We start from the raw sequence: 16,429 nt of genomic DNA on the forward strand, positions 1-16,429 counted from the left end.
AATTGACAATAAAGATTTATGTGCAGAAGTATATTTCAGATTATTTTTTGAAGCAGAAAGATGTTTTTAATGACTGGTTCACAAAGATTTGTTTCTTATTCTTATAATCATAATAACAATTTATAAAATAAAGTTTGAATTTTAAAAAATTAATGTATTTTTTTTTTTAAAATTATGTTAGAACCGTACTAGAATCGTTAGAAATCTAACAAATACTTTTTGAATTGGACACTTCACAGATATATGTCCTACAGGTCTTATACAAATGTCGAACACCGACACGTCATTTAAGATGAGTGTTTGTGGTTAATAACCTATCCTACAGTTTAACATGACTTATTATTTTAATAATTGTTTAAGGTTTTAACCAAGAAGTAACAGCTTACTGAATATTTTAGAAAGACTTGAGTGTGAATGAGAAATGAAAAGCTTATTTATAAAGTGAAAGAGATACTATTTTTTATTTCGACGTGTATGCTTAAATATATAGCAAAGCAAATTAGTGACGAAACTCACATGACGTGGGTTCATCATGTCCCTTTTCTACTCATTTCCTGCAACCTTCCTCTCTTCTCCTCACTGTTATATATCTCATCCCTCACTTTCTCCCAAACATTAATTCCATTTTCTCTTACAACAATCTTCAATGGAACCAACATGCTTGGATACTTCACTCAATCTCAACGTTGATCCTTCTTCTGTCCACATGGTTAGTCTATTCTCACACACAAACAATATCAGTTTTCATGGTTTTTGTAAGCATCAAAAGTATGTTGCATGTATATACCAAATCCTTTTCAATTTACTTGTTGAATCTGTGACACTGAAGATTCTGTGTGCAGGATGGGGTTTTGGTGGAAGAGTTGCGGAGACTGAGTGGTGAGAACAAGAGGTTGACTGAGATGTTGACCCAACTGTGTGACAACTATATGGTTCTGCAGAAGCAATTGACCCAATTGATCAACACAAATTTTGAGCAAGACCAACTTGAATCACGCAAGAGAAAAGCAGAGAGTGAATGTTGTACCAACAGATTTGGTGTTGTTAACAACAACAATGGTGAGTGCAGCTCCATAACAGAGGATTCCTTCAAAAGGTACAAGGATTTCAACTCCTCCCCAAAGGTTTCCAAGGTTCTTGTAAAGACCGAAGCTTCCAATAACAGCTTAGTAAGTTCCTAAAATCTTCAATTTTGATCCATCTTTAACTTAGCTTGCAGCACTTCTAGACTCCCTTTTGTGAAAAGTTTGATTATTTACCTCTGAATGATACTAACTAAGCTGAATTTGTTTTTGGGTGTAATTGAAGTATGTGATGGATGGATATCAATGGAGGAAATATGGTCAAAAGGTCACAAGGGATAACCCTTCTCCTAGAGCTTACTTCAAGTGCTCCTTTGCCCCAAGCTGCCCTGTTAAAAAGAAGGTAAGTTTTCAGACTTTGGTAGTGATTGAAAATCACTGAAATTCATCAAGATTAATGTTTGATTTGAAACTTTTGTAATGTGTGATGATGACCCAATATTATGCAGGTGCAGAGGAGTTTAGAGGACCCTACAATACTTGTTACAACATATGAAGGAGAGCATAACCATGGTAATCAAAGAGGTGAAATATCAGTTGGTTCAAAGCAAAGTGAAGGAACCAAAGGGTCAAGTCCAGTTTCTTCACCAACACACACAATTCGAAGTGCTTGCCCCACTGTGACGCTTGATTTGGTCAAATCAGGATTGGTTGAAAGTGCACAAAAGTCTTCTATCCAACAATTTTTGGTTCAACAAATGGCTACTTCTTTGACAAGGGATCCCAATTTCACTACAGCACTTGCCACTGCCATTTCAGGAAAAATTCTAGAGCCCAAATGGTGAATTAGTTCACACATTCAAACCAGATTATTAATTCTAAAAATAATCTTTCTTTAATTGGAAGAAGATTAAGAAAGATTATGTTCTTAAAAATAAGTTCAACCACTGCATATATATGCACTTGGCAGGGAGTATAATAGAGTTTTGCTTCTTTCAGAGAGGCTGCAGAGCCAAATCTATACATAGTAGGAATGTATATAGAAAAATGAAGTGCAGAAAAGGGCAAAAACAAGTTCAAATTCCACTGGTATTTGCATTTCCTTTCCTTTTGTGAAATAAATTTGTGAACCTTTTCTTTTTCTCAGACGGTATAAAATCCATAAGAATTTTTGCATTCCTACTATATACATTTACTTAGGTTTCAAACATGATTATCACAAAAAAAAATCCAAACTGAATGCTCTCAATCTCAAACTTTGCCTTACTAAAGGTTTACAACAACCTCAAATCTCACCTCACCAAAAATTCAAAACTTCCAAATAATCATCATCATACTAAAATTACCACATTATATACATTTAATCATAGACAAAAAAAAAAAACAACGAATTTTAGAAGATGAGTATTGAGTAAATTAACCTAATAATAACACTTGACTCATGTTCAAAGTCTTTCATATATACAAGGTTATTCACATGCTATTTGGATAGATTTTTGCACATAAAATATAATGCAAAAATCTTCCATCAACTTCTCACTACTTGATAACCTAATATATATGATTTAGATAATAAATAAAACAAAGATATATGTGTCATTTATAGATTCTGTTACTTAATAGTTACAATTCATAAATTGGTCATCATATTGTCCCTAGTACTTAACCTTAATGATTTCACATAGTACAATTTCATTCCTTCAGTATAAGCTCATGTTACACAAATTAATTTAAACTTACATATGCATTTCAATTCAATCAACGTTACTTGAGTGAGTTATTATCGTTTGAGAGACCTATTTCTTAAACAGGAAAGAAAATTTCACTTAGAAAAAAAAAAATCTTGTTTAAACGTAACAAAATTAAATATTTGTCTCATCTTATTTTTCGCTTATGAGGAAAATTAACTCATAAAAAATATAATTTCTTCAACATGATTTTAGCTTAGGAGAAAAAAGTAGTCTATAATCCAAAACAATTAATTCTAGTCCTTCTATTCACTTCTTAACATCAATTTGTGGTTGTTTTTCAATCAAATTCATATATGCTCACCTAAACAAAATATAACTATTGATTATTCCAAAATCCAATATCTAAACTAAAAAATATAATAAAACATATAACAAAATTTACAAAACTAATTTATTATCCAAAACAATCAATTCTAGCCTTCCTATTCACTTATAAACATCGATTTGTTGTTGTTTTTCAATCAAACTCGTATGCTCACCTAAACAAAATATAGCTATTGAACACTCAAATTAATTATTCCAAAATCCAATATCTATAGAGAAAAAATATTATAAGACATATAAAGAACCAATTCTATTTTTACATTTCAAAGGGTAATCTCAATACATATTATATGTGGTTTTCAAACTATAACTAATATGATTCAATTCAATTATCCCAACTAAAATCATATTCCAAAATATAGCTCAATATCCACACATTTAAATCAAAACACACCACCATAAAATCTTAAAATTCCAAACCTATTATTTTGTTCCCAGCCAACAACAACAAAATTGAAACCTATTTTAATTCAACCACTTCAAAGTATAACATCAACAATATCAATATAAAATAATTTATAAATCAAAATCTAATTCAAAATTAGTCTTTCTTACCTTATTTCATGTGCTCTTCAAGAATTTTCCCCAACTTAGAAAACATTAGAGATGTTACGAATTGCTTCCAAGAAGTCTAATTCACAAATACAACACACTATTATAAACAGAAAATAATCAAGATACATCTACTACACAAAGAAAAACTTCATCACTTGAGTAATATCACATTATTTAGGAGATATTTGCTCCAAATGATAGAAAATTCTTGCTATCTCTTTCTCGCTCCACGTTCACTCTCGCTTGAACATCATCTAAGTGCTTAAACGATGCTACTTATTGCACAATCCAACAAGTTGTCTCGTTGGTGTTTGGGTGATCATATTTTCATTGGAACATCAACACGTAATTGTATGATCTCAAATATTCCAAAATCTCACGCACTATCGTCATACCTCATCGCTTGAGTAACCTCTCATGGCTTGAACATCAATCATTCAAGAGAAGAGAAAATTGTCTCTCTCAAGTCTTAAGCTTTACTTGAACAATATATTGTGTCTTTTGACTATATGTTGATACTTGAGCCATTGAACAAATATGCAATGATGACTCAAACTTAGGCATCTTGAGTGATATTATCCCAAAAATTAAACTTCACCAACAACAAATACAATATATCAATTTTTAACACATACTAATTCCTAAATCATCACTCTATACATCCAAAATAACTATCTCAACTTCTTACCTTCAAATTTATATTTTGAACTTTTCACAATTATACACATGCTTTGTATAATCATGTTTTCTCATGAATATGCAACACTAGCAAACTTTCTCATATTTATTTCAATATTGAATACCAAAATAGATATTAAAATGTATTAGCGAACTTACTACCTTACGATACACTTAAAGAACTTTCAAACTACGTTTTTGGTAAACCCAAATAATCCTTACATTTCTCTTTAATCAATTTTTTTTTAAAAAACTAAATACATAGTAAGTAATGAAACACTTACTTTAATAAAAAAATCTAATCAATATATCTTAATTCTCACCCTATTATTTCCTCATAGTTATAATATGTTTTATAAACAAATAACTTCAAGTTTAAGCATTCAGAAGATTTACAGTAATCCTAATTTTAGCAATTTCTCTCCTATTGAATAAGGACTAAACCAAAAGCAATCCTATATATATATATATATATGTATATATATATATATATATACACACTCTAAAAATATCATTTACAATATATTTTTTTTCAAAAATATCTTTCCTTGTCTATATTTGTGTTTCACGGGTATATTTTATTGTTGAAGCAGTCATTGAAACATGGAAGAAATGATGAATTGTAAGCACACTGCAACTTGGCCATGTTCTTCCCAAAGAAGAGATAAATTATGTCTCACGCACATATATGAAAAAGTAGGTTACAATTTCTAACCTACGAAAAGTAATGGATAATTTTCTATCCATGGCTTTATTTTTCAAAACTTTTGACTAATCTATTTGGAAGAAGATAAAAAGAAACCTACGTGATGCTTTTTCCTTTCTGCAAAGCTCCGTACAACCTCGATAACATGTGGCTCAACATTTCTGGGAATCGTGTCATAAGCATAACTATCAATTCATTTCCTTAACAAAATAACAACCTTAAACTGAATAGTATTTTGTAAGTTTCTGTTTGCTTAGACATTCCTCTAACTACTTAGTATGAAGAATTCATGTTGAATAGTTCCCATTTATACAAAAAAATTGAATTAATACATATTAAGAAAATTAAGGATGTTTGAATTGGAAAGGATGTATGAAATTTAAGCCAAGTTAAAATATTGAAATGATTTGAGAGGAAAGTGTGAAGAAAGTAAGATTGTTTAAATTAAAGTATATGTTAAACTGAATTTGTAAAGAAAATTTATTGAATTTTTTTTGAATAATGAGATGTATGGAAGAGAATTTTTAATTTTTTAAAAAGATATAAAATATAAGTTTACATATTTATTTTTATTTTTAAAAATATTTGAATAATAAAATATGAGATTTTTTTTACATAAATTTGAATTAATTAAAATTTTGTAAATTATTTTAATATTTCTGAATAATTATGATTTTATAAAATTTAATATTTATATTAATAATCTATTATGATTTTTATTTTTGTCAAAGAATTTTGTGAAGTTATAATGAGAAATAATGCATGAAAGGCAAGAAAGTAAATTAGTCTATCTTATATGACTTTCTTCATACATCTGAAAACCAATATCATTCATCATCACCTTACATTACAAGAAAATCATAAAATAAAAACTAATTTTAGAGATAAAAAATAATTAGTTGTTATAGTGACTAAATTAGAGACCATTTTAGGGACTAAATAAATTTTTGGTTTCTAAATTAGTTTATATTATTGTTAAATGGTTTCTAAATTGGTATCTAATTAACAACCAAGGTTTTTGCTACCAAATTTAGAATTTAAATAATTGGTAGTTAAAAACTTTGGTAGCTAATTAGATACCAATTTAGAAACTATTTAACAATAATAAAATCTAATTTAGAAGCCATTTTTTTAGTTTTTAAGATTGTCTCTAGTTTAGTTACTATTGTAACTAATTATTTGGATCTTTAAAAATTGATTTATATTTGATGATTTTATTGTATTTAATGTTTTTCTTGTATTTAATGATTTTCTTTTTATGATAAATCAGCTTAAATACATAAAAACAAATACCCATACTCGTAGTACACAAACAGAACTGTTGTAAGTGTAATATATTTTACTAATCTTTTATTTATTTTTATTGAAATACTTCTCTAGTAAAACATAAAGTATTATCACTTATAATTTTTTAAATCTACTATAAAATAAGACATGTTGAAATGCAATATTAATTTTAGAAAAGGAGTGTTTGAATATATTTTCAAAAAGAATTCACAAATGTTTTATCAACTAAAGAGTAGATAACTTGAGTAATAGAAAATAATTATAAAATTTTAATTTTTTTGATTCACTCCAACTTAATTTATGTCAATTCTCTTTTGTCAACTTTAAAATTTTTTATTAATTAAAATTTTGATTATAAGTTTTCATTATTACTTTTGGGTTACAATAAATATACAAAATTACTTCTATATATAATAATAAAAATATTTTAAAGAATATAAAAAATTCTCAGAAAGAGAATATATAAATAATTACTTATTGTTTCAAAGGCTAACCTCACCTCTAGGAAGGATTTACAAATAAGAAACTATCTTAATTGTTTACTAGACCAACTCTATTTCTATGAATACTTATTTTTTTGAAAACATGTTTTGCATACAACATTTACATTCACTTGTTTATATCTAAAATTACTCATTTTATGGACCTCTTAATCGTAAGTTTGAGATGGTAACATGTCTTATATTTACCACATAAATAACAATTGTAATAAGACACACCAAAATAATTGGTATAATTTTTTGACTAATATAATTCAATAAAAAAAAAAACCAAATTACATGGATAATCTTCTCAATTGTTCAATCTTCTTCAAATCTCAACATAAAACAATCGCATATATCCCATATGGATCTACACATCCAGGATATTCAAAAAATAGAATAACAATTGACGTCTTCTGAAAAGACTCATATTAAATAAGTCCTACCAGAAACTAACTCCTAACCCAATATCCAAGACTTATAATACCAGAGAATCCAAGATAAAGGATCACGGTAAGTTCAATACAATCCAAGTCGTGCATCTCATATGTCAAAATGTGCATAAACTTCTCCATCAGCTTCTCACCACCTAATATCTTATTCTATGTGACTTAGACCATCAATGAAACTAGTACTTAATACAGAAACAAACATCAATCTTTGTCCAAAATGTATGACTTCAATTTCATACAAGTTTCATCATACAATATCATTCAAAACACAATCCACAACATTCAAAAGTCCATCTAACAAAAAAAAAACAATGCTTACATATTAAACCATCAAAATCTAATAATTCTACAAATTTAAACAATATATAAACAAACGACACAATATATAAATAAACAACATCATTGTAAGAGAAATTGAATAATGGGACCATGTCCCCTCCATATTTAGATCTTCTAGCCTATGATACTATTAAAAACTAAAGTTAGCTTCCCTTATCTGAAAAATTTATCTTCAAACCAGTTTCCAAAACCAAGTAGTAATATTAACCAAGATCTAGGAACTTAGAGTAAGTTATCTAAACATAATAGAAATTCAGTATATGGTAAAATAAGTTGAGAGAAACACTTTTCTCAACTAACCTCATAAGATTGTTGACTAAATAGTAAGGAAAAACAGAGAATAAAATATTTTTAGAGCAAAAAAAGAATTTGCTAGATCTGATTAAAAATCTGATCAGATAGAAATGTAGTCTGAGTCCTCAACTAGTGGAGAGCATGATCAAATTCTAAAATAAATGAGTTATGGATAAGAAATTGAAGAGAGAAAGGAGAAAAAAATGAAGAAAGATAGGATTATAGGTTTTTTTTCTTTTTTGTTTACAGTTTCTTACATCTTCACCAAATTACTTCTCATTCTACAAAGAGAAGCTTTTTCTTAGCCTAAATTGTATGGACAAAATACAGCTTCTAGAAACGCCTCTCCCCAGAGCAAATACACAATTTACATATAAAGCGTCACTACATAAAGTCATATCGGCAATTTTTCTCAGCAAATTTATATATTTGTAAATTTATAATATATAATTTTTATATTTTAAAAATGTTTAAAATTTTTACATCAATTAAAAATATAACTAAATTATAAATAGAATATAAATAAATGTAACTTTATAAATCAATTTTATAACTACATTCCTAAAGTATATTTATATATTAAGATATCTAGTAAAATTTGATGATTTTTTATAATCAACGGAACACTTATAAAGATCTATGCTCACAACAATGAAACCTCTCTCTTACCGACTTCTTACCATTTTTCGACCATTGATTAATGATTAATTAAGAAAGAGATATCATATGGTGTAAAATGGATGTCCAACAAATATCTTGGTTGTTGAATTTGTTTTCCGAAATAAGAAAACAAAATAACACTTTATTTTGTCGTCAAATATAAATAATTTTTAACTACTTTTACTTTACTTTTTTTTTTAAATAATATAACTTTGATTAATGTCTAGCTTTTTTTATTACATTTTTATATTTTTTTATAAAATAAAGAATTTTAGAAAAAATATTCAGAAATTAAGAAAATTTAATGCACTTAAATATACATTTTTAATATGCTTGAGGTTAATTAATTTTTTTCATTTATATATGAGAAGGGATGCAGTGGTATTTTAACTTGACCTTGTATGTAAATGCTTATTTTTATATAATTGAGTTAAAGTTTATAATAAACACTTATTTTGGATATATATAATTTATTATAATTAAAATTTATAAAAAAATATCTTTAATATTATAAACTATCTTTTACGCTTGCACTGGATAATTTTGAATTACGATAAGAAGTTATTTTTTAACTATGGAACATTTTATAAAAAATCATCGAAATCTAATTTACAGATAATGACAAAAAAAAAGTGATAGGTTGAAATTGATAGACAGCTAAGAATTATGTAAATAAAATAAAATGAGGGTCATAGTTTAAGATGGTTGAGAGACACATTTTGGCTTGTCCTTGCTTCGTCCGGTCTGGAGAGAGTATGGAGTGATTTTCAAGCTTTAGGCATAGTATTTTTGGGTCATCTTTGGTTCGGCTGTAATAATGACTATGTTACCTTGCTTGTCTGGAAATTTCATGGCCATGTGGGGGTGTTGACACCAGTGTTCTCAACTGGTTCAAGGTCCTCCTGTCTATGATGATATTGTGTCAGCGTTAATTAGTATGTATCGAACCATGAGGGACCTATGTGTCTCCCTCATACCGAAGTTTGTGAGGAGATTCACATATCCCTTTGTGTGGATTCTCTCCCTTGTGAAACCGAGCAGAGGATTAGGATAAGTCTGAATTAGGATTTCAAAGATATATAGTTTTTTTTAATATCGACCATAATAGCACATCGGTCGTGCTTCCTTGGTCAACCAGGATTCTCCTAAATCTCCAATTTGCCACAATGGTCGTGATCATCACAGGGTCATCTTGCTTAGGATCCCAAAATGACCGATCTTCATTCCTGAAGAGGATGTTCGGTAGAAAATGCGGCAGAAAGAGGTTGACAGAGTTGATGCTCTTGAGGTGTCTTTTTTTTGTCAAGCTTGTAGAGCCACCTCTAGCAAAACCACCACCAATATGTTGATATCCCTCTATCCATGCTGACCTCGAGTCTACATTGGTTTTCTGGCTCTCGATAGTTCTCCTCCATCTCCGGTTGGGTGGTTCTTGCCCTGCTTCTCTCTGGTGTGACAACTCGGTGTGAGCCTCTCGCCCTGCTACCGCGTCTACCTCTCCTTCCTCTACCATGACCTTGGCTTGACCTCCTGTCGTGGTTGTTGTCAACTTGGTGTATGAAATGGTTTTAGGCCCCCGATCTGATAAGCTCCTCTATGAGATATTTTCCTTGAAACACTCTTCCGTGTTATGGACTTAGTCTCGATGATAGATACAATGTTTAGTTTGATCCCTTAGAAGATTATTAGGAATCGGGGATGGTAAACGAACCAACTCCAAGTTGCAGGTCTTCTAGAGTATGATCTCCCTTGAAGCATTCAAGGGTTGTAGCCTTCAAGCTTCCCTAACCTTTTTCCTTTAGAAGTTTAAGAAGGTCGTCGAGGTTGGTGCGCCCTTCTTCGGGCGTCCGCATTCTCCTTAATGCTCATGTACCCTACCGCCTTGGCCCATAGTTGGTACATGTCCTCATGTGGCTTAGCATACAGGATATCCAAGAATTTTCATGGACATAAACCTACTAGTAGGATGTGCATGGACACTGCTGGATGCAGGTCAGGTATGTTCAGCGTGGCCCGAACAAATTTGGTCATGTACTGCCTCAGGCCTTCTCCCTCTACTTGTATCACGTTGTGCAAAGATGTGGAGGTGACGATTATGGGCTTGTAATCGGCAAACTTGGCCAAGAATCGGCCACACAGTGCATTGAAAGATTCTATCAAGTTTCGAGGTAGAGAGTAGTACCATTCTAGGGTTACCACTGATAGAGTGGTGGGGAACAACTTGCAGTGCACAACCATATTCTTCGAGAACAAATTGGCTTGTTTCATATAGGCCTTAACATGGGCTCGAGGTTCGAGGTTCTCGCATATTTCTCCAGCAGGTTGGGCCACCTCCATCTCTGACGCCAAATGTTCCTACTGGAAATGAACTCGGGGAGTGCAACTCGACGAGGACAAGGTGTTCCTCAAGGAACAAGCTTTCAATTGGTCTCCAACGAGAGGAAAATTTCCACTTGAAAAAGACTCTCGGATGCTTAAGTCAGTAGGAGCACAAAGATGATAAGTTCTATGAGAGTTAAAAGTATAAGATAGATTGTACCATCAGGTGGTATCTTCTGAGTTGATTTCTACGAGACTTTTGGATTAGCCATATAGTTGTTATTCATTGTTCCATAAACAACTGTTCATCATTTAAGGTTCATTGATTAGGTTGTTTTATTCATGATGGTTATTGATGGCAATGGAGACTCGGTTAGGGAAGACATACCGTCGTCCCTAGCTCTTTGACATCCCCGACCTTAAAACGGTTAGGTACATCTAAAAAATTGGTTTTTGTTATTAATCCATACTTTAAATTTTCTAATAGTTGTAATAAGAAAACTATTAGAATAAGTCTTTACTAGTTTTTTTATTTCTTTGATAATAAACAAATTCTCAACATAAACTATATTATAATATTATAACATCAACGTCAATAATGAGTTAATTTAAAATATTTTAACATCCTAATTTATACTAAAAAATCATTTATCACGTAAATTTTTTTGACAATGATTGGTTACAAACTATAAGTAAAAAAAATCTAAAATTTAAACTTAACAACAAAAAACAATTTTACATTAAAATACTAAAGAAAACATATTTAAATTATAATTAATTTGAGAAAATAGTGACAACTATTTTGGGTCTTATTTTCTTTTCTATAATATAGGGAGTTGATCAAAACCTAAAGAATGAGTCGACAGTAGTGGAGCAGGTAATAATTATGGGAAAAAAAAAAAAAAGGAAGAAATCAACACAGGCTAGTTACAAAAGACATGTCCCTTCCATACTATAACAAACAACAGTGTAGAATTGTGAAGGTGTGAAGTGATGATTTCGTCAGTTTCACGTTAACAAAACAAACTCCAATAAATTCCATTCCCTCTTGGTGGACAAGTCAATTAAGAATATCATGTTTTGTCTGAACTTCAAACAAGTCTTACTGTGGATAGTGGTCGATATGGATGGAATGAAGATGAGTTACGTGCATGGATTGTACTCCACTTTCAAATTATGACAAGAACCAATACATTAATGATCTTCATTACTTCAACATTATTTCAATATCATGAAAATTAATCATAAAAGTATTACATAAGCATTTCATCATGCAGTCTCCGTTCACAATACCATCCTCATGAAACTTGGTTTCATAATAAATTTTTATTTTTTTATCAGTAATAAAAAATAAATAAATATGAATCACTTTAAGAGTGATTCAACCCTTATACATGAATTCACTCATACCTTTCATCACAAGACTTGCACCAAAGTCTGCTTAAACAGAAAATCTTCAAGCTAACCCAGAGGAAGACATCTAGGGGAAACAGCCATACAACAACTTAAATGAATACGTCATGAGATCATTCTCATACAAACCAACGAATCTAAGCACCAATTAGAAAATTTGCAAACTGTGACTTGGAAGTAACTCATGAGCAAGTCTTTAATTGAACCAAAGCAAAAGCTTCCAATACATCCACTACTCCTCTTTAAAAATTACCCTGTTTCTATACTTCCAAATCTCGTTGACTACTGCGGTCCAAATAACTTCCCAAACCTCATTCACCGAAGCAAGCGCGTTGCTCATCCTAAACTGGAAAAAATGTAACAATGGAACGTTATGACGCTCAGCACGCCCAACCATGCACAACAATCGTTCCACAATAACCAAGCTAATTTGCACTCAAAGAACAAATGGGTGATCGTCTCCTCCTCGACCCAAAATAGATTTTTATTTCAATCATAATAAAACATAACAATCTTATTTAAACAAATCATCAATTTATATCTAGATATTATATCTAGATATTATATCTAGATATTAAGATAGTTCAATTTTAATATATATAGTCTAGTAACAAATACGTTTAATTTATATAATAATTTATTATTTAAAAGGTTGGAAAGTATTTGTTTTAAGTGTAAACAAGAGACTTTTTGTAAGGTTTTGAGCGCCGCCATGGAAATAGAGTGTTGGATTCCAAAGTTGTTGTCTTCATGGATTGGATATATAATTACTGCGCACACACCAAAGTCTCAAACCTCTTCTTCTTATTAATCATATCCAAACGGAATTTTCCCACTACACCACTCTTTGCTAAGTGTGAAAACATATGCAAATTTTAATTCCTTATATTCTTCAATTCCCAATTCTATGATTTTAGTTTTCTAAATTTCATAAGACATTATCAAAACAACAAATATTTTAATCAACCATAGATTGAAATCACACAATTCTAATATCTAAAAAAATAATTAACAAAATTGAAATATAAATCGATTGATATAAATAAAAGTGATTACACTAAATTATATAATTGTAATAATTGAATAATCAAATCTTCAATTAAGTCCAATAAACTTCAACCATAACAAATCATGTCGGTAGCACTCCATAAGTAAGAAAATGATTATTTATAAATCATTCAACCTTTTAACCTGATCCGTTTTAACATCAAATAAAAGTGAAATAACACAAATAAAGAATGAAGAAATAAAAGAAAAATATATATACCCTCCCATAAAAAGGGTTTTAAATTAGGAAGGTTTTAGTTTTAATTTTGATGGATTAAAATAGTTTGTCTTCTGTTATTCAATAATTATTAAGTTACTTTGGGCAACAATTGATGTGGACAAAAACCACCAATGCACTCAAATATTCTTTGGTGAGTTGTCTTGCTCCAAGACAAGATTCCACAAACCACAATAATTTTGTTCACATTCTAATCAAATTCTATATGATTACAGTATGTCACTATATACATACATACATACATATATATATATATATATAACACATTCAGGTTGTGAAGAAATTTATATGAAAGATTAGGATACCAACAATCCATTCTTCAAAATTTTAAAACAATAAATTTATTAAGTTAATTTTTTACTGTTTAATTTTCTGAATGTAAAATTGAAACTGAATTTTTTTTTCTAGATGCTGAAAAAGTATGAAATTTAAATAATTGAATAAAAGAAAGGGTCGTTTTATTTGCGTGTATATAGTGTGTGTACTGAATGGCGTTATCATCATGACATGGATGCCAAATAAACCAAAAGAGTTGTTGGAGTTATCTGTGTACCTTGGAACACGTTGGGAACATTATGATGTAAGAAATTCTAAACAATTTTTCTTTTTCTGCATATGTCATCCACATGACATCATACTACAAACGTTGCAGAAACTAGAAAATATGACTCTCCATGCATCTTTTCAAAGTAATTATTCTTGTTATGTATTCCATCACACAAGCCTTTTTCCAACACATGGGGTTGAATTCAACAATTTACTCCAAACTAAGATCCATCTACTTTGGTGGCTCTTCTTTTCATACTGTGGAACCAGAGAATGTAAGGGACCAATACCCATATATAAGACAAGAGATTTTCTTTCATTTCACTCACTCTTCTCAACTACCCTTTTCACTACTAAGAGGGCTTCTTCATATTTCATGCTGCTTTCTTATCATCCTTTGCATTAAGTTAAGAGAAATTCAAGAAGACTTTTGTGATTGATGCTCGTTCAAGTCCTCACCACTGCAAACATGGTTGATGAAAAGGTAAACTAACCTGGAAAACTGGTTCCTCCTTTTTCTTTGTTGCTAACTCTTGCTATAGGATATACAAACATGTGTGTTGTGTATGTATATTCTCAGCAAAGAAGAAACAAGACGTGGAAACACACAGTGAACTTGTTTTTCTGTTTCTGTTTTTTTCACTTTTGAGTTTTTCTGTAGTTTGCTTTTAGGTTACCCTTAACCTTTCAGAAACGTATACTGAATGTGAACCTCCTCTTGTGAACTTTCTTTCCTGTGGCTGAAAGCATATATAGCTAATTCCTAAGCTTATTACAGCGATCTTCATTTCATGATTAGGTGGAAGCTCTTAAGTCTGAGTTAGAGAGAGTGAGAGAGGAGAATAACGCTCTAAGAGTGATGCTTGAAGTTCTAAGCAGCAAGTACACAGTGCTTAAATCCCATCTTCAAGAGATAAACAAGGAACAACACAAGGGCATGAGTTCAAATCAAAGAGGATCAGTAACAGAACCTATCACGGATGCCAACAAGAGACGGAGACTAGAGTTTCCCACAGCAAAAAAACCACTACAAATCTTTGTCAGAACACTCCCCACGGATGATAGTTTGGTATGTGCTATGCCCCATCACTACAGATTTGGTTGTGTATCAGTGAAATGCCTTTAATTCATGCTCAAATCAAATTCTATCTTGAGGTTAGTATGTTTATGCAAATTTTGCTCTGGGAATATAGATAGTAAAAGATGGATATCAGTGGAGGAAGTATGGACAGAAGGTCACCAAAGACAATGCTTCACCAAGAGCTTACTTCAGGTGCTCCATGGCTCCCATTTGCCCAGCCAAAAAGAAGGTATATAGAATGAATATATTCTCAATTCAGTTTGTACTTTTTCCCTTAAGCACTAAGAAAAATGTAATATAATAAAGATTGATAAATGGATTCACAATAAAGAGGTTTGAATCTAGGATGCTTCATAAACTACTCAAATCAGTGAAGGGATAAGTTAGCAACACCTTTATGTTATTGGGACACTTTGAAAAATTGAGATGCGCTTATTCTATTAGGGAAAAGGGAACTGGTCAATAAATAGCAAAAGTTTTCTAACTTATTAGTTTTAAGCTAGGAGTAAAACCCTTCATTTCTTCAAGATGTTAACTAATTATATTATATTTCATGTGCATATATGACTTCAAGAAATCTCAATATTGTTTTGTCTTATCATATAGTTTTCTGAAGTGTTTTTGCCTTAATCATTGAAGGTGCAAAGATGTTTACATGATAAGTCTATCCTGGTTGCAACTTATGATGGAGAGCACAACCATGGTGCCCTTCATGAGTCATCTTCATCCACACCTAGAGGCTCATCAGTGGCCAAACAGTTGCCTAGCATGGCAAATGACAAAGAAGCGATGGACATTTTGGCTCTTTCTAGATGGTCTCAAACAGATAGCAGACACATTGAAGAAGTAATGCATCAAGATAACTATGGTAGCAACATCAAAGTTGAAGAATATGTAAGTTCTCTAATCAAAGATCCTGAGTTCACCATGTCATTAGCAGAAGCAGTTGCCCGCAGCATCACTGGAGAGATCAAGCAGCAAGATCTAGACCTAAATTTGAATATTCCGGAAGAGTGAAATCAATCATTTATTCTTTCTCCAACACCACAACCCCCAAAGCCCAAATGCAAGTGTAAAGATAAATTTTAGTTCAGTAAAATGCAAGCTGGTAGCAATGTGAGTGAGGAAAACTTCTGTAGGTTGGTTTACTTTGAAGAAATATATTATTTTTCATTTTCTGTTTACACTTCTAGTTACAAAAGTATTACTTTGTTTCTCTTGTTTTCTGCTTTCAA

The 16,429-nt window shown here is 30.8% G+C and overlaps 2 protein-coding genes across 3 annotated transcripts; both read left to right on the top strand.

The window, feature by feature from the left end:
* Positions 1–527: 527 nt before the first annotated feature.
* LOC137816695 (probable WRKY transcription factor 40) lies at positions 528–2,204 on the top strand. The gene is made up of 4 exons (XM_068619947.1): positions 528–709; positions 843–1,169; positions 1,309–1,425; positions 1,532–2,204. The coding sequence occupies exons 1-4, from the start codon at positions 647–649 to the stop codon at positions 1,865–1,867; spliced, it is 843 nt and encodes a 280-aa protein (XP_068476048.1). The 5' UTR covers positions 528–646; the 3' UTR covers positions 1,868–2,204.
* A 12,194-nt stretch (positions 2,205–14,398) lies between these two features.
* On the top strand, positions 14,399–16,378 carry LOC137816696 (probable WRKY transcription factor 40). 2 transcript variants are annotated; one of them, XM_068619949.1, is made up of 4 exons: positions 14,399–14,597; positions 14,913–15,182; positions 15,307–15,423; positions 15,834–16,378. In XM_068619949.1, exons 1-4 carry the CDS (start codon positions 14,553–14,555, stop codon positions 16,209–16,211), a joined length of 810 nt encoding a protein of 269 aa, XP_068476050.1. In that variant the 5' UTR covers positions 14,399–14,552; the 3' UTR covers positions 16,212–16,378. The 2 variants fall into 2 exon arrangements, with proteins under 2 accessions (XP_068476050.1, XP_068476051.1); XM_068619950.1 differs by having other exon boundaries at positions 14,414–14,597; positions 14,892–15,182.
* Positions 16,379–16,429: the final 51 nt, after the last annotated feature.

Source organism: Phaseolus vulgaris, chromosome 1, assembly GCF_000499845.2.
Source record: "Phaseolus vulgaris cultivar G19833 chromosome 1, P. vulgaris v2.0, whole genome shotgun sequence".
Taxonomy (NCBI): Eukaryota; Viridiplantae; Streptophyta; class Magnoliopsida; order Fabales; family Fabaceae; genus Phaseolus; species Phaseolus vulgaris.

Excerpts from the sequence above, each read along its gene's own strand:
- LOC137816695 (XM_068619947.1), top strand. The coding sequence starts at position 647 with ATGGAACCAACATGCTTGGATACTTCACTCAATCTCAACGTTGATCCT. Across the intron at positions 710-842 it reads ATCCTTCTTCTGTCCACATG|GATGGGGTTTTGGTGGAAGA; the intron begins GTTAGTCTATTC and ends TTCTGTGTGCAG. Across the intron at positions 1,426-1,531 it reads GCTGCCCTGTTAAAAAGAAG|GTGCAGAGGAGTTTAGAGGA; the intron begins GTAAGTTTTCAG and ends AATATTATGCAG.
- LOC137816696 (XM_068619949.1), top strand. The coding sequence starts at position 14,553 with ATGCTCGTTCAAGTCCTCACCACTGCAAACATGGTTGATGAAAAG. Across the intron at positions 14,598-14,912 it reads CAAACATGGTTGATGAAAAG|GTGGAAGCTCTTAAGTCTGA; the intron begins GTAAACTAACCT and ends TTTCATGATTAG. Across the intron at positions 15,183-15,306 it reads TCCCCACGGATGATAGTTTG|ATAGTAAAAGATGGATATCA; the intron begins GTATGTGCTATG and ends CTGGGAATATAG.